Below are 27,955 nucleotides of genomic sequence, written 5' to 3'. Positions count from 1 at the left end.
AATAGTGAAAATCACTCACATCCCCTAAGAAGAAGAAATACTTTCATTGAAATACATATTTCAATTGAATATCGATCAGCTAAAAACCGCACATATATTTCTATCAAAAAGAATCTCGGCTTTTATTTAAGAAAATAATTTTCTTCACTAATTTTACTGGCATAATTTTATAAACTACTATCAGCTTCGTCGTCCGGTGTTTTATGGTCTGTATGAAAAATAAAAGCGATGCCCAGTGACGCATGTTAATACCCTCAGGCGTGAATAAAAGAGGAGAAATTTCAAGTAACACTTCCTTTTACAAAAACTTCAACAGATACTCAAAAACATAGTGGCGATTAGGCCATTAGTCCCTCAAAATTGCCCGTTGAGTAAGGATAATAATCTCTAAAAGAAGGACAACAGTTCTAATAAAGCCCGCGCTGTCTTTAAAAACCCCAATTCCTTTTAAAATGCGCAATACTGCGTGAGTTATCTAAATTAATTCACCGTTCCTTGCCGAAGAAAGGAACTAAGGTCGCGTGACGCATGCCTAAAACTTTTTTTCTGAATAAATAAGGAGAAATATTACCAAAAGTTGTAACATTACAATAAGGACAAGTCCTAAAACATCGTCAGCATAACCTATGAATCTACACTGGAAACAAGGATAACAGTAACCAATAAGGAGAACTCCCAAAAAACCTTTCCTAAACTGACATCAGTCTGAAAAAAATCCGAGGTTTCGGGAGTTTTTAATTGATGTATCCGCTAATTAAAGTCGTACAATTATGCAACCTTGTCAAATACGTAGCAGGAAAGATTACGAATCTTTTTAGATTCGTAAAGAAGACAATCTTTTTAGATTGTCTATTCTCTGGTGTTCGCGTTAAGTTCGAATGACATACAAACATACAATCATGCATAGGTACATACACTCGATTTTTAATAGTAATTCGTTGATTATGAAGGGTTTTTTTTTTTTTTTTTTTTTTTTTCAATCACCTGCAATCATCATACGCTTGATGAAACTATGTTTTAAGTCTAAAAAATGCGTATACTTTTTTTTCAGTAAGTTCCGTTTCTAAACTATTTAACAACACGGAATATTTAGTCACCTTACCGAAAACAATCATTAAACATCGGCTGAATTCAGATTGTGTGAGTAAACAATTATAATTAATTATAATGCCTCTCACTAAAAAGATAATGGAAGTTGAAATACACAGCATTCATGCTTTATAGAATAACGCGAATACTATTTTTCTGCAAAAAAGTTGAAGTTAATTTTTGAAAGCTTAAACAATTATCCACTTTTCTCCAGTACTAAATAAAAAACCTTACTAAATCATTATTATTTCGTTAAAAACGAATTCAGTTTCTTTTTTGTGATTGTGCTCTTCAGTTTGCTTTCAACTAAAAATGCTTTCTTAAACTCCTAATTACCTCTATTTGAAGATTCAAACATTTAACTTATTTTATCATTTGTAAGAACATTACGTGATTAAAACATGATTTAAAACGAGAAATGAAATTGAACTTTTTCACTTACTAAAAATAGCAATATTGTAAGGGTTCTAGTTTCCAAGTCGTTCTTTAAATGTTTTAAATAATGCTAGACTGAATAATTAGTTTAGATGATTTTATTAATTCAATAATTAATGTATAGTAATGAACTTTAAATAAATTTTTAATTTATTGAGTACTTGCGTTACTTTAGTTTTTCAAATTGATTAGTATGTTTACAACAATAATTTTGGCAAAAACGTACTGAGTAATCATCAGGAAAATGAAACAAATTATTTAAGTCTAAAAGTTTACTAGCTTTACTCTGGTTTCAAGCAGAAAAAAAAAAAAAAAGAAGGGAATATGACGCTTTTTTTTCCTCCCGCTTTATTTCGCTAATATTCCTCTTACGCTACTTAGGAATGTTTTCCTAATAAACAGTGTTCGGCTAACCCCTTTAATTGTCAAGTTGAAGCATCTCATTCATTTCTATAGTTTTTTTTTTTTTTTTTTTGACTAATTTTGCAGTTACAGTTTATGTATACTTACCAGGTAAATGTGATCAACATGTCTGCAGAGATAGCCATTATTGCCTGAATACCGCCTCATCAGTCTGCAATATAATGCCGCAATATTGTGTTCACAAATCACTTGTCTGTGATGGTATGCCAAACTGCAGCGAAGATGACTACAGTGATGAAGAAAAATGTAAGATAATTAATTAATTAACACTTACATACATACATACACTATATATATATACAGGTAGTTATCAAAATAATGGAAACACTTGAGATTTATAAAGAATTCCTTATTAGTATGGTGTTGTACCACCTTTGGCATTTAATACAGCTTGGATTCGTCGAGGAATTGATTCATACAAGTGTTGAATAGTGTTCAGCGGAATTTTGTACCATTCTTCATGGAGACATTGTGAAAGCTCTGGGAGAGATGCTGGGGGAGAATGTTGATTCCGTATCGATTGCTCTAAAATAGACCATAACGATTCAATTAATTATATTGAGGTCAGGTGACTGTGCTGACCAAGGCAGATGTTTAACTTCGTCTTCGAGTTCATCAAACCATGATTGGACAAGTCCTGCTGCATCGATAGGTGCATTATCATCTTGGAAAATTCCATCTCCCCCCGGAAACAAAAATTGCATTATAGGATGAACTTGGTCAGCTAAAATGTCTCTATACTTCTCGGCAGTGATCCTTCTTTTTAGGGTTACGACAAGTCCAGTGGAAAATCAAGACATAGCTACCCAGATCATGACAGATCCTCCTCCATGCTTGACAGTTGGAAGGAGAGCATCACGTTTCCATTATTTTGATAACTACCTGTATATATATTGTATATATATATATATAGTGTATGTACATATGTACATATCATACGCTTATGCTGGTGTCCTCCAAACGTATACCCGTCCTGTAATAGGGAAAAGTGTGAAAGACGATTCGTCAGACAATATTACTTTCTTCCAGTCATCAATCAACCAGGATTTGTGAGTATGGCACCACTGTAGACGACGTTTAGCGTTAACATCTGTGACATGTGGCTTGGGAATCGCTACTCTGCCGTAAATATTTTGTTTATGAAGGTGCCTTCTAACTGTAATCACTGACACTGGTGAATTCAGATGGTGATTGAACTCTGCGGTCACTTTTGCTGTGGCTGTTCGCTTTTTATACATTACAATCCTTTTTTATACCCGTTGGTCTCTTTCACTGAGCTTCTCCTTCCGCCCACTATTTTGCTTTGCCGAGCTTGTCTTACTGCTCTGTGTGTATGCTGTCATAATTTTAGACACTGTACCTCTAGATACGCGAAAAAATTTAGATGTTTTAGTCACACTTGCTCCAGTTAGACGCGCTCCAACAATTTGACCTCTTTGAAAACTTGAGAGGTCCAACATCTCACGTGATTAAAAAGAAATCCAAGACTTCCAGAACATGTACATTGCCAGTTATGAAAAAACCTGGTAGCTGTTTTTACTCTTTTATGCTTACGAAGTTATTCAAAAACGTCAATTTTATTCACAGGTGTTTCCATTATTTTGATAACTACCTGTATATATATATATATATATATATATATATATATATATATATATATATATATATATATATATATATATATATATATATATATTATACAGTCAATTCGCGATAACTCAAATGTAAAAAGACCGACGACAAACTTCGACTTATCTGAAGTTCTACTTACTGCTAGTTTCGGTTTTCGACATTTTAATATTAAAAACCATCGAATATTTTCATAATATGCACATTTTACAGACAGAATTACCGAACTTAAAAGCTTTAAGCACAAGATGCACAGTTTAATCAAAAATATTGAGAGAAAAAAATCAAAAGCATGGTTTTAATTTCGATACTGCTGGAACCACTTGAATAGAGCTGATTCTACTTCAGGAAAGGTGCACATCTTCATTCGTTTCAAATTTGGTTTTATGGATTCCACCTCTTTAGAAGTTTCTCTTTTTCTTTTAATATCATCGACAGAGTACTTGGTTAGACATCTTTAATAGTAAAGAAAACTCACTCTGTCTCTCAGGAGCTTATCAGCAAATAATCGAACTAAAGAATGAAAGGGAACGCATCTTAATTTAGGTCAGCCTTTGAATAAAGGTATAATCAGTTGACTCGACAACTTGAGAGCTTAAAAGCAAGTTCGTAGTCCAGCAACATGTCAAAGTATATACAGTACAGTACAACAAAAGAAAACAAACTAACTCATTTTTGTACGTGTAACTCCTTTATCGCACATTGGCTCAAGAGGTGCTCTTCTTGCTTTAGAGGTCTATTGTGCGGGAATTGCAAGTGAAGGTGAATTAATTTTTCTCTCACAGTCACTTATTTCTTTCTTTTTTTTTTCGGTCTTTCAAAAAATAATTTTGAGTCATCTTGGAAAAAACTTCGAGTTAAAGGAAGTTAACTTTGAGATATTGAGAACAATTAGTATGGAATTAAAGACAAAGGGGTCGGGACTTGATTAAAACTTCGAGTTATAGTAATATTAGAGTTATCGGACTTCGAGTTGTCGAGAATTGACTATAAATATATATATACACAGGGTGTTCTGTTTCTACCTGCAAAACTTCTATTTTCGCAAGCGTTAGTCTCTGATGCATACTTCCAATTGCAAAAATGTTCAAAATCAGATGCAGAGTTAAGATATTGAAAGTTTGTAATGAAAATAAAAATGAGTCAAAAAATACAAAATTTAACTTTTTATACGGACCCGAGGTCCCCTAACTTATATTTAGAAAAATAATATCCATTAAAAAACAATTCCAACACAAAAAATTCGAAATTAGTACGACCAATATTTACCGAGATATGAAACGCATCGTTTTTGTGACTTACATCACTTTACTCTCGCCGTCAATAACACCTTTGGGGGAAAATATAGAGTTAACAAGGGTTTAAATTCATATATGTGCATAAAGTGTGGTTTCTCAAACTGTGAGATTTTGTCGTGTGTTTTTGCGTATCAGGGCATAGCATTGGCAAAAATTTTGAATAGCAATGAAAAATATAAATACTTTGCCTTTTTACACTTCGACAATTTATCATTCTTCTAAAATGGCGATAAGTTCCAATCTCATCTTCTGTATGGTCTCTAAAAACTTTGAACTCGAATATCTCATTGAGTTTTGGTAGCACAAATGTCAAGTTTTTTTGTGATAGTAATATTTTTCAATAGAGATTATTTCTCTAAATATAAGTTAGGGGACTTAGGACCCGTATAAAAAGTTAAATTTTGTATTTTTACCCCACTGCGCGTGCGCGACGCAAAGGAGGGTAATGTGTTTATAAGTCTATGTATGTATTTTTGTTCCTATGTGTTGTTATAGAGGCTATACGCCTTGGCCAATTTTTATAATTCTTACGTCAATCGATTTTTCTTAACCTAGGGAATGTCACTAAATACATGACAGTAATCAAAACGCACCATATCAACAACCAGTTAAAATTTTGTCAGTTCGAGATCGTGTCGCACGCTACCTGCGTGCGACACGATCAGTGCAGGTAGCTTTCACTACCTGAATGTTTTGATTACTAAGTCTACTAGTTGGGGCCTCAGTAACCGAGTGATCTAAGCGATTGCTTCTCACACTTGAAGCAGTAGGTTCGAATCCCACCCTCGCTCCGGATGTACTTTTCCCTCTTTCTGATGTAAATATTTTCGTGTGTTGTTTATATGTATTCTGTACTGTAAAAAAAGTATATCATCCGTAAGGGAGGCAAGACACTCAGATTGTAGTCCTCATAAAAAAAACCCCGTACAATAAGCACCAAAAGAAAGAAAGTCTACTAATTCGATTTTCATCTCTAACATGTTGCATTTGTTTTTGTCGTGATTCAGAAGACTGAGTTTCGCGACCTGTATTTTCTTGCAACCTTTTTTAGCTTTGCGAGAAAGATTTGACTGACGGACGTTTCCGACTTCGCGTCATCATGATTTATACAGGATGTTTATATAGCTGTGCTGTGGTTGACTTAGATTCGCACATGTAGCTTTAAGCCACGTTAGGTCACTAGAGGGACTAAATATCAGTAGTTTAGATAACCCCAAGTTACTTAATAAACCTCACGACATACTCTCTAAATAAAATGACAAGATTACAAAATGTACCGTCTTATTATCATAATAACTAAGTCTATGAAAATTAACTAAAGAGTGTAAAATAAAAAAATATTAAATAAAAACAAAAACCCGACTGCGTAAAAACCAAAAAAACTAAAAAGAAAACTGTATAAGGCCAGTAGTTTAGAATGTTATTAAGTACTACTGAATAACTACACCAATGAAATAGTTTTATAACCGTACACAAATAAGACAAATCATAAGTTCAATAGCAGAATCGAATGATCAACAGTCGGGCCCCATTCAAATTTTACGGGGTTCCTTGATTCAGAAAGGAATGGGACTGCTTTTCCTTCTAAACTGCTTTTAAATTTATGATTTGTCTTATCTGTGTACGATTATAAAACTATTTCAATGGTGTAGTTATTCAGTAGTACTTAATAACATCCTAAACTACTGGCCTTATACATTTTTCTTTTTAGTTTTTTTTTTTTTTTTTTTTTTTTGGTTTCTACGCAGTTGGGTTTTTTGTTTTTATTTAATAATCTTTTATTTGACTCATTTTTATTTTCGCTTCAAACTTTCAATATCTCAACTCTGCATTTGATTTTGAACATTTTTGTAATTGGAAATATACATCTAAGACTAACGGTTGCGAAAATAGAGTTCTTGCATATTAAAACGGAACACTCTGTGTGTATGTATATATATATATATATATACAGTAGAACCTCTCAATAAGGGACACTAATCAGACATTATGTCCCTTAAATAGAGGTGTCCCTTTTTCGGAGGTATTTTAGTTTATGCATGCGATGCGTTAACTCAGTATAATTATTTTATGAACTTGAACTATTAACATTTAAGATAAAATACTATACATTTTTCATATATACTAAATAAAATGCACACTTAGTGATTTTTAAAGTTTTCATTATTTGATTAATTGTAATTAAGTCAAAAATTTGCTAAGCTCAAAGTTTGCAGCACAAAGCAATTATTTTGAAGAAATTCATTGCGTGAATTAGCTTCATGTCATGTAATTTACTATGCTAGGCATTGTGAATTACAATTATTGTTAACATTTCAATTTTTATATAAAAAGCTAGTCAGTTTCTGTGCCCTCTCCTTTGGCCCTGAGCCTACTTGAACAAATATCTGGGTGGGCAAATCATGCATGATGCATGTAACTTTCAGAAAGGCTTTTACAATATATACTTGTTACTTTAATATATGTTAATGTTTAACTCTCCTCAATTATTTTTTAAAGGAAAAGTAAAACTTGAATTTCAGTAAATTCACTCTTTCTTATGCACTTGTATATAATTGTCTGTATTTTTTTCTATGTGACTGTCCCTTAAATAGAGGTGTCTCTTATTCGGAGGTGTCCCTTAAGGGAGATTCTATTGTATATCAGGGGTTGAAAAGATAATAAGATCACTTTACTATTCGTTTTTGAAATGCGGGATAGCTAAAATGCTATTAAGAGAATGCTTTTAGACTTTGACTATAGAAAAATATACAACAACTTTTTAAAAAAAATATTTCCTGAAAATTTCGTGCATTTTAAAGAACAATTTTTGATATTATAAGCAAGGAACATATGAAAACCTGAAAGTTTTTAATAATTGTTAATTTATAATAATATTGCAAAGATCAAGTGCGGATTTTATAGGTGCATATGATTCGGATAATCTCTAGAAACACTGCACCTATTTGAAAACTTTTTTATTTTGAAGGTACATAATTAGAGAGAGATAAAGGCTATGAACTATGCATATCTCAATCCATATATTTTTTAAATTAATAATTTGTCTTTACTACTAGTTTATGCTTAGCAGTGTTCTGTTCGTATATACAACGTAAAGCCCAAAACGATTGCTCTACATTTGTAACGAGAAAATCTGATAAAACCCCCTTCAAGCTGTATGATGAGGGCTGGAAACATACGAAAAATAAAGAATTGTCGTCAGCGTAAGAACAGCCAATCGTTAACTTACATGAGTTTGAGGTCACATAGATGATAAGGCATATAGCATCCATAAGCCTTGGACATTGCAAAACATTCAGATCCAGAGAATATCGAAGTCTCGATATTTATTTGAATAAAACATAATTGAGATTCGTTTCGGGTAAATTAAAGCTTTTGCATTTAAATACAGACATCCATCGCGACTTCGCGCTTCTACTTTCACGATCTTTCATTTTTTTTTTAAATGTATATATCTATACACACACACTCGTAATAAATTTCTCCTTCAAAATGTATCACCTATAATCAAAAACACCAAACATGACTTCCATTTTTGGAGCTCAGAAACATATTTAAATTGATATAGACTGCCTTAAACTCCCAATCGCGTTTAACCAATTTTCGTTTCATTAAATCATTCCATTCGTAGAAAAATGTATGTTTTTGTTTTGCGTAGACTCACTAATTTCAAAGTAAAATAATAAAAGAACTTTACTTCCTTCTGCTCTTTAAGTTAGAACCTCCGCCTCCCAACAGAAACTTGCTTGTGAATTTGAATTCAAAGTGTATCGCGGAAGTAGGTACCGTAAACCGGGGATCAGAAGGAGGAAAACAACTCAACAGTCTTGAGGGGGCGTGGTCGTCCGCCATCTTGGATTTTTCTTGTAGTCTTTTACGAGGGTATTTTCAGGATGACGTCACTGATTTCTTGTCGTCTTTTACGAGGGTATTTTTAGGATGACGTCACTGATTTCTTGTAGTCTTTTACGAGGGTATTTTTAGGATGACGTCACTGATTTCTTGTCTTTCACGAGGGTATTTTAGGATGACGTCACACAATTTCTTGTAATCTTGCACGGGGGGTATGATTACGTCATCTATGACGCCATCTTGGATCGACCGCCATCTTGTTCTACGACATAGAAAGTGTTCATTCATGTCTGAGCTTGAATGGCTTAATTTAATTAATTTTTTTAATTAATTTATTTATTGAATTTTTTCTGAATTATTTACGAGGGTCGCATTCTAAAATGCGACCCTGGGATTTGAACCCGGGACCTTTCGCTCCGAACGAGAATGCGCTAACCAATTGACCGGATTAAGCAGTTGGTAGGAAAGGATAATAAAGCTTTAAATGGATAACTTTCAGTAGTGGCGCCATCTGTTGCAGGTTGTGATCAATAAAGAAATGTTATTTTTTGAGATGAGCAGAACGCTGCATGATAGGAAGAAAAATATGTGGAAATATTTTGAAGTTATGAAATTTTTTTTAAATAAAGATGATTGAACGATGGTGGTGCCATCTATCGGAATTTTTATGACTTTTTTGTAACTTATGTTTCATTTTATTTATTCATATATATTTATTTTTGTTGAAATAAAGAAAAAAGAGTTTTTTTTGTTGCGATTCGACCCTGGGACCTTGGGGTTACATAAAGGATCCATAGATGATTGGCGCGCGTTTACCAATCCTGGCGACTTCGTGCTATGTATGTTATTTATGAAAGACTTGAATGTTTTTTCTGTCAAACAAAGTTTAATGACGTCAGTGTGTAGAGTGTGCGGTTGAAAAAAAAAATATTCATGACTAGACGTGTATTTTTTAAGTAACAAAGTATTGTGTTTTGACAAATTATTTTATGCTTGAGTTTAATTTGAAAAATCGTAATAAAGTAGAATGTACGGTACTCTAATTTTGGAACACAAATGTATTTAATTCCGTTATTTATATGCTTTTCCCCACTTCTATTAAAAAAGACTTTACGAATCCCAAAGTTTGATCTGCTGATCTTTGAGCATTCGCTTTTATTAGTAGCAATTATACAATTTAGACCAAGAAGCTTTTATCTCGTTTCATGTTCTTACTGTAGATCTTTGGAATCATTTTTTTAAAGAAAAAGTTAAACTTATATTATCTGAGGAGAAATTCGAATTTTGTATTCTTATAAAAATTTCATTTTAACATTAAATCAGTATAAAGAGGTAAGCAAATGTCTAAAATTATTAGTAGCAGTCGACTTTTCAGTAAGAAGAAAACATACTTTTTTAACTGGGAGAAAAATGATTCGGTAATTTAGCTGTGAGCATACAACTTTAAGAAATTAAGGGACATTTTCCCCCGAATGATACTATTGATGAAATAGCTTTTAAGGTATTTACACCCTAGAGTTTAGGTTTTATTTTGGGGGAATATATTAAATTGATAGTATATGGATGGTAACAAAACAAAAAAATCATGTAAATTTTTAGGTGTTTTTATTGGTCTACTCCTTTTTTATTATTGCGTTGGACATTCACAGAAAAAAAATGAAAAAAATTTAATGTACAAAATTTTAACAGGTGATCTATTTCGATTTTTTTAATATAATATGTATAACTGTATAATGTATTTTATTACTAGCAAGAAGGCATATTGTTGTACTAAAACTCAACACATGAAAACTTCGATGTATTTCAAGACTGGGTATCTTGCAACATTTATAAGCATAATAGTTAAAACTGATTCTTCCCTTTCACCATACTCGGGGTTTGCAATTGTGTTCTCAATCTTGAACCAATAATAACTTTCAATCCATTAGTAAAAATATATCCATCATAAAATATAAATTTCTCATAATTTGTACTTACACACACGCACACACAAAACACAATGGAACATACAAACACACTGGAGCAAGCACACACACTGGCACTCATTCGCACACACAAACCCACACTAAGATACTGGCATAAATTGCTTCATTTTTTGAAAAAGTAATCTAACCAATTTTGATTGTACACATTAAAGATAATTTATTTTCATAATTTTTGTTAAAATAAGCACATTATGTCACTTATTATTTCCGAACTTAACATTTTTAAGTGTAAGTATTTTCTATTCATTTCACTGAACTTATACGTAGTCAAAGTCTCAATTTTTCCCCCACTAATATTCAAATTACACACATTTTTATTTTTAAATGCTTTCTACGATTATGTTTTATGCCTTACACTCACGATTTTAAATGAACTCTGTTGTTATCTCAAGCATTTAGGCATTTTCATCGAATAATAGAAAATATTCAATACAATTTATTTACAGAATTTTGTTCCTCGAATTTAACGTTTGTTTTTTTCTCATTCACACGTATTTAAACTTACGAATATCTCATTTAATATTTTGAAAGCAATTATTTCAACATTTGACGTTTTCCAGAACATTTCACAGTTCATTTTCTTATACATCATTATGAAACAAAGATTTAAAAATAAATAAAAGTACAACAGAACATTATTGGACAAGTTATTCAAGAAGCTAGTTCATATACAAATCATTAGTCAAACATCCCTACATAGTACCTTTTCCCTTAAAAACTTTTCGTTACATATACTAGCGAATTTATTTCTCTTAAGCATCATTGTAAATGTTGATATAATGAAATATACATATTTATACTCTTAATCTTTTAAAATTCAGAAAAAAAAAATGCAACATATGTTTTTACATATTATAGATACATCAAATCTTTTAACGGTACTTTTAATCATTAAAAAACTTTATACTTTTTCAGGAACTTAGGGTTGCAACGAATGCAATCTCCGTCTCTTTGATACTTAACGTATTATTAAAACAAAATAAATAGTAATTCGCATTGGAACGTTAATTTTAATGCATAGAAAATATTCAACAAATAGATTTGTTAAAAAATACAAACATTGGTAAACATTTGTTTACCCATTTGCTTGCTTTGCACTGAGAATGGAGGCTATTGCCTCTGAAACATGTTTGCATTTTAAACTTTCCAATCTTTTTATTTGTGCTTTTAAACGTTTTTTCATTACTTTTATCTCAGCAGATTTGTACTTGTATATTGGAACCATAAATACGAGTTTTCGCAGATTACCGCATAAGGTACAACTTTTATTTGTTTTATTATCCTGGCTATTGTAATTGCTTACTATATTGACTATCTATACACTATGGAAAAGTAGAGAACATTCAGGAATATTTCAAACTGATCCACTAAATTAAAACAGTCACTAATTTTGTCATTAAAATGTACGAATGCTGAAGAGGTTTAAGTAATAATTTGCAAAAAAATAGAAACAATTAATTTACGGAAAACATTAAGAATTTTTTTTTTAATCTTAAAATGTTAAAAAGGAACGTTTATTGATTAGTTCTCGGTTTCGCGCAAGGGAAATCATGCGAAAGTTTTCTAAATTGAGAAAAATAACATCATTCAAATGATAAAGTAATGAATTCGTAGAGATTTTATAATTTCTATCCTTCCATAATACGCTAGAAAATACAAACATACGTACACTATTACACCATCACGTACCTAAAGTTGTAGAAAATTAAATCAGAAAAAATCATAAACTTGTAAACTTCCAAGTGGAAAAAAAACTTGGAAACTTCGAAACAAAATAAACTAGTAAGCTTACTAGCATAAAATCTTAAAAATCTGGCATATCTTCACTTGCTAAAAATTCTTTATTTAATACATTCTTGAAACTTATAAATTTTTAACTTTCAGTTACAAATGTACAAATTTTATAACTTTGTAAATTTAAAAAACATATACAAATAAATAAAAATAACTTGCAAACTTCGAAACAGAAAAACCTACAAGCACGAAAATTTTGAAAACAGTATAGTGAATTGTTTTTGAAAAAAGCTAACAAGTTAACTGTAAAATAAAATATATTAAGAACAAAGAAAAAAAATTTTTTTGAAAACTTTAAAGAAGGAAAACTTTTGAATTTTGAAACACAAAACTTGAGAACTAAAAAACCTTTAAAATTTTAAAACGATAGAAACTTTGAAACAGAAAACTTAGTGGGGGAAAAAAATGTTTTGAAAAACTTAACAGGGAAATACTAAAAATGTTTAATACGCAAAAGCTTGCGAACTTAAAAAAATTGGAAGAATTATCTCCCTTCAAGAATTTTTTGGTATGTTATATATTGCACAAAAGAAATATGTATGCATATTTTTTCATGTTCCCTTTCTTTACTTGAGTAAAATGCTTGTTTTCAACACAAGGCTTTTTTTCTTCAATCATATATTTACACTTAGTCATTTCGGAGGGGTCTGGATCCCCATGGATCCCCCCTTGGCTACACCACTGTGTGCGGACAACGCAACTAGTAAATTATAAAGCTGTCTTGTACAGGACAAAACGTCCGATTTCCTGTGGTTTCGTTTTGAAACGAGCACTTAAATGATTAGTAAGAAAGCAACACATATTTTTAAAAAGTTACAGCAGTGGATTCTAGGATATTTTACTAAATTAAGAAGTCTAAAACTGATGTTCAAAAGTGTGTCTAGACAGATAAACACATTTTTGGACTTACGCTCTAAAAGTAACAATTAAAAAAGATAGTGGGGGGAAAAATACTTAACAAGTCATACACAAGTTCAAGCACTTCCACCTGTTCAACAATTTTTTATTTTTTAGCTCCAAATACTTTGTTTTCATACATTGAAATCCCGGTTTTACGTCCCCCCGAAGCTGCTTTATCCCGAATTTAACATTTTCATTGGATCTCATAATTAGTTTTTTGCTATGTATTTCCCGCGTTTTACGTTTCTTATAACAGTCCCTTGAGAAAGGCAAAACCTGGGTTTCACTGTATATATAAATGCAGTACTGTCACTAGGGGAGACGTAGGGGGTGGCCCACCCCTTGTTACACCCAAAATGGATCCAAGATATTATGAAAAACATAAATATATTCAATTTTTTAAATTGTCTGCTTCGTATTTTAAATTATTTTTAATACATGAAATTTCAAGGAAAATAATGCAGAATGTTACGGGGAGGGTATGGTTAAATATGTGTCTAGGTAAAATTTTGCGTAATATAAATTAGGGTAAACGGAAAAAAAAAAAATTTTTTTCATTTAGATGATGGGTAGTGTGGAAAAGGTGCCATTGGTGAAGCAAAGTGCACATAAAAAAGTTGACAATTTCTTGACCTGCCGCAATTGGGTTGAAGTTTCGAAAAAATGCTGTTTTTTCGCGGTTTTTGCCAAAATTAGTAAAAATAGTATGTTTTTATTTTCGATGATGAGTTGCGTGGAAAAGGTGCCATTGGTGGTACTAAACTCCCATAAAAATTTTGATGTGTGTTATAATTCTTTCCTTTGCCATAAATGAGTAGAAGTTTTGGCAATTTTCAGTTTTTTAACATTTTTAATAAATTTTCTCAAATAGTAAAAATTTTGTTTTCGCTACATTTCTCTGCCATAATTATACAGTTTTATCACACGTGATGCATTTTTAGATGCGTGGTGTGTCATAAATTAACTACTTATTGCGTACAAAATTTTAAATTTGAAATGTGCTATTCGAAAACTTTGTGCAGCTGCGTTCAAAATTGAGGTTAAACAGCACGATCCTCAACAAAGAACTAAAGATGGTGTGGATGTACAGAAAATTTCTGTTTGTTCTTTTAACAGAGGGTTTTTATCTACACTGTTTTAGGTTATAAAAGCTTTTTTCTACAAAAAAAAAAAAGAAAAAAAAAGCTACTCATTTGTGACAAAGGAAAGAATTATACCACACACCTCAAAATTCTTATGGGAGTTTAGTACCACCAATGGCACCTTTTACACGCAACTCATCATCGAAAATAAAAACATACTATTATTACTAATTTTGGCAAAAAACATGAAAAAAAACAGCATTTTTTCGAAACTTCAACCCAATTGCGGCAGATCAAGAAATTGTCAGAAAAAATTCAAATTTTTTATGTGCACATTGCTCCACCAATGGCATCTTTTCCGCACTACCCATCATCGAAATTTAAAAAAAGTTGTTTTTCGGCCCACCCTAATATGCATTCGTAATGAATTGGATTTCAATGTAAACTTGGATTTTTATGTAAACCTTTCTAACACCACAAAAATAAAAATTAGCTGTTTCTGTAATTTTTACGAGCTCCATGTTAACATTAAACATTAAAAGATTTTTTTTTTTTTTTTTTTTTGGTCGGAGGGAAGGGGAGTGTTAAGACTAGAAATTTACCGCCCCGCGTGACACCCGTACTAGTAGGAACGCCACTAATAAAAGTTTAAGAAAATACTGTGAAATTTGTCCCAAATGTGACGGAGAACCCTTATTGCTATTTCGTGGCTGGAAGTATTTGAAGTTTTAGAGTTTGCTCAAAAAAAAAAAAAAAAAACCGCAATGTTTCACTGTTTTTATATTTTTTGGCTCGTTTAGTTCGAGACGGATACTTGACCCCCTGAGGATACATGATCCCACAGCTAAACATGTACTAAAATCATTAGGAAGAGGTTTGAAACCTGACAATAATGTTAAAGTTATACTTGTATACAAAACTGACAACACTATGTTTTTTACAGCCATTTTGTTTAACTCAAGAAAATGATTGTCTGAATGTGTCAAAGGAAACTTTTTTTTTGGAAAGCTTTCCGAAGTTTACATTATCCGTTATACACATTTTAAAAAATATATCCAAGTGTAATGTTAAAGTATGGACAGTCTTTAAAAATTGAGGCATATTTTTAGTAAATTGCCTCTGATTGTTAATAATAGAACAAGTATCTTTGTAAAAATCGCATATTAGGGATACTTGATTCCCTCGTTTAGAGGGATACGTAATCCCATGGATCAAGTATCCATATCACAATATAAACACAATGAAAAAAATATAAATCTTGTTTACTTAGTTGACATTAACTTTTAACATTCAAAACCATGATCACATAATAAAATTTATCATACTATGAGTTATTGATTTAAACAATCACGGCAGTAAATATGCTAAGCAATGGAAATATCAGTTCGCACTTGTAACCCACATAACACCTCAAATACCAAAACATAAACTAACTATACTGATGAATTATGTTCTGATCATTTTCTGTTCATGATATTTTTTTTACCTACTTGTTATTCAGCTACACGAATTGGTGTGAGGTGAAGTTGTAAGTATCAGATTATAAGGTCTTGGTATATTTTTTGATTTCTTAGTGGGTAGGTCATAACATTTAATTGAGCTGAAAAGTTGGTAATTCCATCAATCCTTAAATAATACAAATGAGGTAATGAGTATATTGATAAAAAGGGTCTATAATTGTTTATTTTTAAAATTCCATAAGAAACTTTACGTACTTATGCTGAGAACGATATGCATTATTAGAACTTTAATAAAAAACAGAGAAATATTCAAAATTATTTAATTTGTTTAATTGATTCAAAAGTGTTTATAAAAATTGCGAAATAGATTTTTGGACTTGATGTTTTTTTTTTTATAAATCGTTTTAAATAATTCCTGCAGTGCAACGAACAATTAATCATACATCACTTACTTAAACCAATATTAAATGTGCCGTTTTGTTTACGTATGGGATGACTTATTGTGTAAATGAATACGTATATGAAAAAAGACTTAGGTTGGTTCAAATTTTTATTATCCGAATTTTATAAGGCTCGGATGTTTGGTATCAACGTTAGCTAGTATGCATGAAGGAAAGTAGCAGGATGTTAAAATTTTTGAACTGAAATTTCAAGTTTACAAGAATTCATACTTCTTGTTTGAATGGTAATTTTGTTTCCCAGTCTTAAATATTTTATGTTTTTAAGTTTTCATGCTTTTTTCCCCATGCTTTTTAATTTTTATAATACTTCTATATGCATAGTTTTTTGAATTTTTCTACTTTCAAGTTTTTTCAAGGCTTTCTTTTTTGATTATATCTTTTTTTCAAATTTTTTCCTCCTAAGAGGTTTGAGAGTTTTTTCTGTTTTTAAGTTTCTAATTATTTTCAGCGTTTTGTGTCTCAAAATTTTAGACTGTGCAAGATTTTCTGTTTCGTTGCAACGTTTTTTTTTTTTTTTTCTCTCTCTCTAATTTTGTGAAGGAATATGTCTTTAAGTATCTGAGAAGTCTTTAAAGCTATTACGGTTTTTTTTTTTTTAGTTTAAATATTATTATTATTCTTCTTAGGTTTTTGTTGTTTTTTCCTGTTTTTTCTGTTTCAAATTTTTTTTAAGTTCCAAGATTATTTTCTGTTTGCAAATTTGTACGTTTTTCTCTTTTAATTTCCTATGTTCATGTACTTTTTCCAGTTTATAAAGTTTTTCTGCTTCGGTGTTTGCAAGTTTATATAGTCTCGAATATTTTCCGTTTCAAATCTGAAGTTTATTCTGTTTCGAAGCTAAGGTTTTTTTCGAAGCTTATTCAGAGCTTCAAATTTTGTCAGGAAATACGTTTTTAAGTTAATGAGGAGTTTCAAATTTTTTTTGGAATAAATTTTTAAGTTCTTTTCCCTGTATTTTTGTTTTTTAAGTTTTTCTGCTTCCAATTTTTTTAAGTTCGCAAGCTTTTGCGTATTAAACATTTTTAGTATTTCCCTGTTAAGTTTTTCAAAACATTTTATTCCCCCACTAAGTTTTCTGTTTCAAAGTTTCTATCGTTTTAAAATTTTAAAGGTTTTTTTTAGTTCTCAAGTTTTGTGTTTCAAAATTCAAAAGTTTTCCTTCTTTAAAAATTTCAAAAAAAATTTTTTTCTTTGTTCTTAATATTTTTTATTTCACAGTTAACTTGTTAGCTTTTTTCAAAAACAATTCACTATACTGTTTTCAAAATTTTCGTGCTTGTAAGTTTTTCTGTTTCGAAGTTTGCAAGTTATTTTTATTTATTTTGTATATATTTTTTAAGTTTACAAAGTTATAAAATTTGTACATTTGTAACTGAAAGTAAAAAATTTATAAGTTTCAAGAATGTATTAAAAAAAGAATTTTTAGCAAGTGAAGATATGCCAGATTTTTAAGATTTTATGCTAGTAAGCTTACTAGTTTATTTTGTTTCGAAGTTTCCAAGTTTTTTTTCCACTTGGAAGTTTACAAGTTTATGATTTTTTCTGATTTAATTTTCTACAACTTTAGGTACGTGATGGTGTAATAGTGTACGTATGATTGTATTTTCTAGCGTATTATGGAAGGATAGAAATTATAAAATCTCTACGAATTCATTACTTTATCATTTGAATGATGTTATTTTTCTCAATTTAGAAAACTTTCGCATGATTTCCCTTGCGCGAAACCGAGAACTAATCAATAAACGTTCCTTTTTAACATTTTAAGATTTAAAAAAAAAATTCTTAATGTTTTCCGTAAATTAATTGTTTCTATTTTTTTGCAAATTATTACTTAAACCTCTTCAGCATTCGTACATTTTAATGACAAAATTAGTGACTGTTTTAATTTAGTGAGTCAGTTTGAAATATTCCTGAATGTTCTCTACTTTTCCATAGTGTATAGATAGTCAATATAGTAAGCAGTTACAATAGCCAGGATAATAAAACAAATAAAAGTTGTACCTATGCGGTAATCTGCGAAAACTCGTATTTATGGTTCCAAAATACAAGTACAAATCTACTGAGATAAAAGTAATGAAAAAACGTTTAAAAGCACAAATAAAAAGATTGGAAAGTTTAAAATGCAAACATGTTTTAGAGGCAATAGCCTCCATCCTCAGTGCAAAGCAAGCAAATGGGTAAACAAATGTTTCCCAATGTTTGTATTTTTTAACAAATCTATTTGTTGAATATTTTCTATGCATTAAAATTAACGTCCCAATGCGAATTACTATTTATTTTGTTTTAATAATACGTTAAGTATCAAAGAGACGGAGATTGCATTCGTTGCAACCCTAAGTTCCTGAAAAAGTATAAAGTTTTTTAATGATTAAAAGTACCGTTAAAAGATTTGATGTATCTATAATATGTAAAAACATATGTTGCATTTTTTTTCTGAATTTTAAAAGATTAAGAGTATAAATATGTATATTTCATTATATCAACATTTACAATTATGCTTAAGAGAAATAAATTCGCTAGTATATGTAACGAAAAGTTCTAAGGGAAAAGGTACTATGCAGGGATGTTTGACTAATGATTTGTATATGAACTAGCTTCTTGAATAACTTGTCCAATAATGTTCTGTTGTACTTTTATTTATTTTTAAATCTTTGTTTCATAATGATGTATAAGAAAATGAACTGTGAAATGTTCTGGAAAACGTCAAATGTTGAAATAATTGCTTTCAAAATATTAAATGAGATATTCGTAAGTTTAAATACGTGTGAATGAGAAAAAAACAAACGTTAAATTCGAGGAACAAAATTCTGTAAATAAATTGTATTGAATATTTTCTATTATTCGATGAAAATGCCTAAATGCTTGAGATAACAACAGAGTTCATTTAAAATCGTGAGTGTAAGGCATAAAACATAATCGTAGAAAGCATTTAAAAATAAAAATTGTGTGTAATTTGAATATTAGTGGGGGAAAAATTGAGACTTTGACTACGTATAAGTTCAGTGAAATGAATAGAAAATACTTACACTTAAAAATGTTAAGTTCGGAAATAATAAGTGACATAATGTGCTTATTTTAACGAAAATTATGAAAATAAATTATCTTTAATGTGTACAATCAAAATTGGTTAGATTACTTTTTCAAAAAATCAAGCAATTTATGCCAGTATCTGAGTGTGGGTTTGTGTGTGCGAATGAGTGCCAGTGTGTGTGCTTGCTCCAGTGTGTTTGTATGCTCCATTGCGTTTTGTGTGTGCGTGTGTGTAAGTACAAATTATGAAAAAATTTATATTTTATGATGGATATATTTTTACTAATGGATTGAAACTTATTATTGGGTCAGGATTGAGAACACAATTGCAAACCCCGAGTATGGTGAAAGGGAAGAATCAGTTTTAACTATTATGCTTACAAATGTTGCAAGATACCCAGTCTTGAAATACATCGAAGTTTTCATGTGTTGAGTTTTAGTACAACAATATGCCTTCTTGCTAGTAGTATAATACATTTTACAGTTATATATATTATATTAAAAAAATTGAAATAGATCACCTGTTAAAATTTTGTACATTATTTTTTTTTCATTTTTTTCTGTGAATGTCCAACGCAATAATAAAAAAGGAGCAGAACAATAAAAACACCTAAAAATTTACATAATTTTTTTGTCTTGTTACCGTCCATATACTATCAATTTAATATATTCCCCCAAAATAAAACCTAAAATTTAGGCTGTAAATACCTTAAAAGCTATTTCATCAATAGTATCATTCGGGGGAAAATGACCCTTAATTTCTTAAAGTTGTATGCTCATAGCTAAATTACCGAATCATTTTTCTCCCAGTTAAAAAAGTATGTTTTCTTTTTCGACTGCTACTAATAATTTTAGACATTTACTTACCTCTTTATACTGATTTAATGTTAAAATGAAATTTTTATAAGAATACAAAATTTTAATTTCTCCTCAGATAATATAAGTTTAACTTTTTCTTTAAAAAAAATGATTCCAAAGATCTACAGTAAGAACATGAAACGAGATAAAAGCTTCTTGGTCTAAATTGTATAATTGCTACTAATAAAAGCGAATGCTCAAAGATCAGCAGATCAAACTTTCGGATTCGTAAAGTCTTTTTTAATATAAGTGGAGAAAAGCATATAAATAATGGAATTAAATACATTTGTGTTCCAAAATTAGAGTACCGTACATTCTACTTTATTACGATTTTTCAAATTAAACTCAAGCATAAAATAGTTTGTCAAAACACAATACTTTGTTACTTAAAAAATACACGTCTAGTCATGAATATTTTTTTTCAACCGCACACTCTACACACTGACGTCATTAAACTTTGTTTGACAGAAAAAACATTCAAGTCTTTCATAAATAACATACATAGCACGAAGTCGCCAGGATTGGTAAACGCGCGCCAATCATCTATGGATCCTTTATGTAACCCCAAGGTCCCAGGGTCGAATTGCAACGAAAAAACTCTTTTTTCTTTATTTCAACAAAAATAAATATATATGAATAAATAAAATGAAACATAAGTTACAAAAACGTCATAAAAATTCCGATAGATGGCACCACCATCGTTCAACCATCTTTATTTAAAAAAAATTTCATAACTTCAAAATATTTCCACATATTTTTCTTCCTATTTTTCCCCTACCAACTGCATAATCCGATTTAGTGGTTAGCGCATTCTCGTTCGGAGCGAAAGGTCCCGGGTTCAAATCCCAGGGTATAGCATTTTAGAATACGACCCTCGTAAATAATTCAGAAAAAATTCAATAAATAAATTAATTTAAAAAATTAATTAAATTAAGCCATTTATGCTCAGACATGAATGAACACGTTCTATGCCGTAGAACAAGATGGCGGTCGATCCAAGATGGCGTCATAGACGACGTAATCATACCCCCGTGCAATATTACAAGAAATTGTGTGACTTGATCCTAAAATACCTTCGTGAAAGACAAGAAATCAGTGACGTCAACCTAAAAATACCCTCGTAAAAGACTACGAGAAATCAGTGACGTCATCCTAAAAATACCCTCGTAAAAGACGACAAGAAATCAGTGACGTCATCCTAAAAATACCCTCGTACAGGGAGTAAAAGGAAGGAGACGAATCTCCATGTTAGCAGTTTGGCAACAAAATTCCACTTCCGCCAGAGGCCGCTAGAGTATCATCTCTCGCACTACTTATATCTTTTCGCTCGTAGCGAAGCATTGTAAACAAGTGTGTTTTAAAAACTATCACCTGTATATTTGGAAGTATTAAACTACTTTCGCCATGAAAGCTGTTCAAAGAAGCATAGAATACTTTACTCCACCCTAGGTTTTTGGCATATTTTGCATTCGATGTGTTTAATTTGTATTTCTGCTACGACTTTAGCGAGCATTCATTCTTGTTATGTGTTGTGCAATTTTGTGTTCTATTTTGTATATTGTTTTTGATATGGCTGTTCTGCTCATTTACCATGAAACTAAAAATGATTTTAGCTGGCTTTTGAAAACATTTTCTCCCAATAAAACCCGTAAATTACGATCCGGTTTTCATAATTTTTCTGAGTACTATGCATTTAATTTTAAGAGTAAGCGAGAAGACTTGATTTTAAAGTTATTCATTTAAAAAAATAGAAAGAGAGTAGCAATGAACAACTAAAGTTTTGGAATTTAAATCACTAATTTTGTTTCCTTCTAGTTATATTGTCCTTTTTCTTCTTATTTATTAAATTTCACATATGCTTAACTTGAATAATAGAAACTCCACTGTAGTAGAAAAACTCAATAACGCACTCATGTAGAGAATTCAATTGAAATTAAGATTGAACTGTTTAACTTATAATTTTCATCAAAATATTTATGTTTTGCTTTTTTTTTTCTTCAAATTTCACTTAAATCCAGAGCAGAGCAACAATTTCAAACTAAACGTAATACATAAAGTTTTATGTAAGCTTATATCACACGAAATTTATGTATGGGAGGAGGAGAAAGAAAGTAACTATGGTAAGTGAAAACGAAACACAATGTGATAAATATAAGCTATAAACTAGATCAACGCTTGTAATAAATAGCACTTTCTTGTAACATTATTTGTAATTGTTCACTAATAACTAACGATAAACAATTTTTTTTTCTCAATATACAGAGTGTTAATATTTTTTCTAATCGTTTTTAAAGATAAATCCAACGAAATAAAAAGAAAAAAAAGGTTATTTCAGCAAAAGTAATTAATTAAACAAAAACGAAACTAAATATTGGTGCACATAATACAGTGAACTATATTAAGTTATATGAGCTAATATCGCACGAAATTTGTGTGTGTGGGGGGTGGTGCAGGATAAAGAAACTCGGTGTAACAGAACCAAATATTGGAATAAAAGAACCAAGTAATTATGGTAAGTGAAAACGAAACTTAGCTTGATAAATATAAGCAATAAACTAGATTAACGCTTGAATTAAATAGCACTTTCTTGTAAGATTCTTTTTTAATTGTTCACAATTAACTAACGAAAAAGCAGTTTTTTTTCAATGTTCAAAGTATTAATTATTTTTTTTCTTATCGTTTTTAAAGATTAATCCACCAGAAAAAAAGGGGGGAAAAACGGCTTTTTCAGCAGAAGTAAACAAAAAAAGAAACTAAATATTATTGCACATATTACTGTGAAATATTTAATTTTAAATGAGCTTATATCATGCAAAATTTATGGGGGAGGGGGGGGGAGAGGGTTGATCGAAGTTACTGCATAAATTAATTGGAGTAAAAGAACTAAGTAGAAAGAAGATAGAGGACACACAGAATTAATGTCTAAATTCTAGAACAAATATAAGAAAGAAAGTAATTTTAGGTCCATCGTGCTGACCGCGCGATATTATTGAGTTCCAACAAATTTTTCGTATCAATGGCCCCAAACTAGCTAACTGCCGGCATCCACCCAGTCGAATACTCGGGGTCGGTTAAATCAGGCGAGCGAACTGCGAGAGATGGACCACTAGCGCCACCATTGGCGATGGAATAATCCGGTCACTTTTTCGCCCCGCTGCCAAAGGAGATGAGGCTCCTTCTTTTAGCCTCCCTGCCCTCGTAAAAGACTACAAGAAAAATCCAAGATGGCGGACGACCACGCCCCCTCAAGACTGTTGAGTTGTTTTCCTCCTTCTGCTCCCCGGTTTACGGTACCTGCTACTCGCGGGGAGACAGAAATTATCAAGTTAACCCTCAACTGCTCAAATTATTATTTCCTGTAAAACAAAAATATTTATATATGAAAAAACTTTTAGTATATATATCTATATATATAAAAATCTCGTGTCACGATGTTTGTTCGGGGTAAACTCCGAAACTACTCCACCGATTTTTCTCAAATTTCATACCTATGTGTCATTTGGTCCAACTTAAAAGATAGGATAGTTTTTATAATTTTTATTGCAAATTTCATATTAAATATGCATTAATAGTGTGAATTAAATGTTTAGTTCTAAAAATTCTTAATAGATGGCGGTGTAAGTTAATTAATCGATATAACTCTAACATCGTATGACTTACTGCTAAAAACACCATGATAAAAAAACTCAGAAATGCTGCTTAGAATTTCCATATAACGTTTCGGGATATTACAGGTTATTATTTACTTCCTGAGAAAATCAACTATATTTTTTCAAAACGTTTCCTTGAATTGCTACAAATTTCAGATTTCACACCGTTGTAAAAAGTATTTTAGTCATTCTGCGATTACCTGCTGTTTTGGCACCTTTGCTCTATTTCCTGGCCAGCATGGCACCCTTGGGCACCATGCTTTCACCTTAGGGGGAATATATTCACTCGTATGGAACACCTGGTTATAACAGTGTATCCGGGATTGAAAATTTGCATACTAGATGGTAAAATGCACAAGGGTAAGTACACCGATGATAAAAAATAAAACCTTTAAAAAATTATTTGTTTGAATTAAACGACATTTTTTTCCGGACCCCTTACATTTACCAATTTGATAAAATTATGTGTCCAAAAATTTTACTTTAAATAGAAGCACAATATTCAATTTTCCAGGAAGTTCCAAAAGTTCATTTACACAATGTTAGTGTAATTTCCTAACAACTTCTAATTTTAAAAACGTCACCAATGTCCAACGTAAAAAGCATCAACTCGTTATTTTGTTTGAGGAATAAATAATCTTTCTCAGCATTAATAGATGAAGAAAATTCATTCTTATTCTCTTGTGGAAGGGGAAAAAACAGAAACTAGTATGAGTTTAAATGTCATTTAATCCGAATATACTCTGATTGTTTCCTCAAAATTTTGACATCAATTTCCCATTTATTATGTCACACATTCATCATTTTTATTTCCTTTTTCAAAAAAGGAAATATTGTATTCGCGAAAAAATTTTCACTCAAAAATCGGCCTTAATTTTGCTCACCTCCGAATGAATATCGGGTTTTTTTTTTTCGACTCGACCACACGTGGATGTATGCCTAGGAACGTACAGACATCCGAAATATCCAGTTTGACGATCGCCGAGTTAATTACAACGATTTTTCTCGTGACGTCTGAAAGATATGTGCGTATGTGTGTATGTATCTCGCATAACTCAAGAACGGTATGTCCTAGAAAGTTGAAATTTGGCACATAGACTCCAAGTGGGGTCTAGTTGTGCATCTTCTCTTTTGGTTGCGTTCGGATGTTCCTAAGAGGGTCTTTTTCCCCTTTTTGGAGGAAAATCATTGTTAGTTTCGATTGTAAACTCAAGTAGTGTTATAATTTGGAGGACACTTGGCGATATATCGCCAGTCCTTTTGGCTGCCAAGTTTTGTCGCCAACTTGGCGACAAATTTGGGGATTTTTTTTTTAATCTGATTTGGCCACTGTTGGTGATATTTAGAGAGTAAACTATTGAATCACATTAAAATTGCCAATAATGAGAAAATGACATTAAATTGGAATAAAAGGAAGTCATGTGATGCCCACATCAGCTCGTTTGTACCAGTGTGTATACATATACTCAACGTATTTGTTTTTAACTCTGTTCTGGCTATTCTAGACTGAAGAGCACAGACAGGGACTAAACTGCAGTCTCTGAATGCTGCTAGTTGTTTGGTATTTGCTTGCAGTTTTACCTTTTGTCTAGCCTGGCGACTGTAATTTGTAGCATTAGACGAATTCATGTTAAATGTAAAAATAAAAGTTTTAAAATTCCAAGCTTTTTCGCAGCTCACTAAAAATTCAAACATGTGTTCGGCTTAGTTTTCTTTCATAAAGCTTGTGCTCCTTTCCAGCCCACGTTAAAAGCGTCCGAGAAGAGGCTGTAGTTATGTTTTTGAATATATTATTTAATTAGTGTGCAAAAAACAATGGATTTCCTACTGAAAAATTAAAGCTTTCACATTTCAGGATTTCAGGGAGAATTTTAAACAGTTTCTCTACTCCCTTGAAAAGTTCTTTTTCTCTTTTCCAATTTCTATACTCTATAGTTGATTTCTCTATATGTTTCTAAAAGCTATTCTTAAATTAGCCCAGGAAAAAATGTCAGCATAAAACCTGCATTGAACTACAGGTTTTAGGAAGGTTAATGCAGGTTTTTCAAAGGGAAATCTTGGATACAGGTTTAATGCAGGGACAATGCAGGTAATAAACAGTTTTTAGGAGGGTAATTTAACTTTGCATAAAACAACACAGGGATTTGACAGGTAGATGCAGTCACTGGAGAATAATTTGAACTTAGAAAATTTCCTACTGACATCAGTACAGGTTTTTCGAAGGAGAATTAAAAGCAGGTTTTATGCAGGGAAAGTTCTAGTAATGTACAGCTTTTTACATGGGCGCCCATATGCAAAATTTGAAGAAGGGGGAGGGGGGGCTCAGATATTTTCGTTGTGGTTTTGCAAGATATTTTCCACATGGGAACCGCGTTTTCAGATGATTAGAGTAATTAAAATTTGACATTTTTAATAACTTATTCATTAACGGCTGGAGAAGAAATGTTTTCACATTTTTGTAAAGAAAAGAGTACTAAAAGCAAAAAAAGTTCTAATTTCTAAAAGAGAAGGGGGGCTTGAGCCCTCCATTCCCCCTCATATGGGCGCCCATGGTTTTTTTAAATCTATGATGATTGCAATTCAACGTTCTAAAAAATAGTACAGGTATTTGAGGAGTGAATTCAACCATTTTCGAAAGATTTTATAGTTTTCTACTGACAAACAAAACAGCAGGCCCGTCATAAGCCCCCCCCCCCCACCTGACTTTCGAAAACGAATGTGAGAGTGATTTTTGCTGTTTTCTTTCCTTCTAGTATAACTTACATTGTTCTCGTCAGCCTATAAAACTCGAAAAGGAGAGCCTGCAATGCAGGTGTTACGCATCAGTTTTTCGGACAATTTTCTTTAATATAGTTATACTTTTAGATTGGGTTTCCATTTCAAATGAGCTATTTTTGAATTGTTATCATCTGATTTTTTTTTTCCCTTTTAAATAAATATATTTATTCAAAACCGTAGTTTCAAAAAATGCCCCCCCCCCCCCCCACCGCTTCTCTCCACGAAGAGCGTGCGGTACTCAGAACATTCAAGTGAAAAAAAAATCAGTTTTCTATCCTGCCGGTAAAACAATATATTTTTTGTAAAAAATGCTTTTTTTAAGCAAGGGATCCTCCCCCAGAGCACAAGAACACTCCCTTGTAAAACTACTGAACTTCCGAAGAAGCGAGATCCCCCAAAGAAGCGAAAAATGGGGCAATGATCCCCCCCCCCCCCCGGATACACCTAGCTCAAAGAAAATCAATATTAAAAGAGACTTGAACGACTTTTTGCTGACAAACTTCTGTGGATCCTCACAGAATTTTTGAAAAACGAAAAACATTCATCATTTGAGCACAAAAGGCATAATATAAATTTTTCATGCTTTTTAAAAATAGATACTTTGTTCACCATGCAATCAGATACTGCGCGTGCGCACAATGTAAAAGGCGGGAGGTTTCGACGATGCTTGTTCACGAAAAAGTGGCAACAGCCAAAAGCCACGCCAGGCCATCGCCATGTTGATTGTTTGTTTACGGAAGTGTATTTTCAGTTCTTTGCTCTTGTTAGTTAAATAAGTATTATGTGTATTAATCTTTCATCTTCCCCGCAAATATCAGTTTATTATTTAGTTCCGGAAGTCAGTAGCGCTTCACTAAACTTATATTCAAAAACAGTTGACCATTAAAAATTTTCTTTAGTACTATATCTCTTAGTGATTCGTACAGTACTATGCGATTTTGATCTTACTCAGCAGGCTGGGTCTCACAAGGATTCGTACAAAATGCATTGCCAGAATGTATTCGATGCAACTTCTTTTTTTTTCTTGCGTTTATCTTTATAAAATTTTTTTTGAGATTATGATTAATCTTTCTGTAGCTAAATTATAAAAGCTCCCATTTTGTCATGACAAAATAGAAGCTTATTGTCGTATTAAATTGACAAAAGGAATTGTTTGAATTCCTTTTATTATTGATTATCATCCAAAAATCAGCTTAACATAAAGTTTAATAAAAGACCTGCTTAAAACTTT

At 31.4% G+C, this 27,955-nt stretch overlaps 1 protein-coding gene across 1 annotated transcript in view; it reads left to right on the top strand.

Annotated features, from left to right (window-relative positions):
* Positions 1–27,955, top strand: part of LOC129218594 (tolloid-like protein 1) — a 195,527-nt gene that overhangs the window by 151,305 nt on the left and 16,267 nt on the right. Inside the window, exon 8 of the mRNA XM_054852912.1 lies at positions 2,038–2,193. Within this exon, the coding sequence (XP_054708887.1) occupies positions 2,038–2,193 (156 nt within the window). The remainder of the gene's footprint in view (positions 1–2,037; positions 2,194–27,955) is intronic.

This window comes from Uloborus diversus, chromosome 3 (assembly GCF_026930045.1).
Source record: "Uloborus diversus isolate 005 chromosome 3, Udiv.v.3.1, whole genome shotgun sequence".
NCBI lineage: Eukaryota > Metazoa > Arthropoda > Arachnida > Araneae > Uloboridae > Uloborus > Uloborus diversus.
The sequence above is the reverse complement of the archived record's forward strand: the minus strand, read 5'-3'. Positions and strand labels throughout refer to the sequence as shown.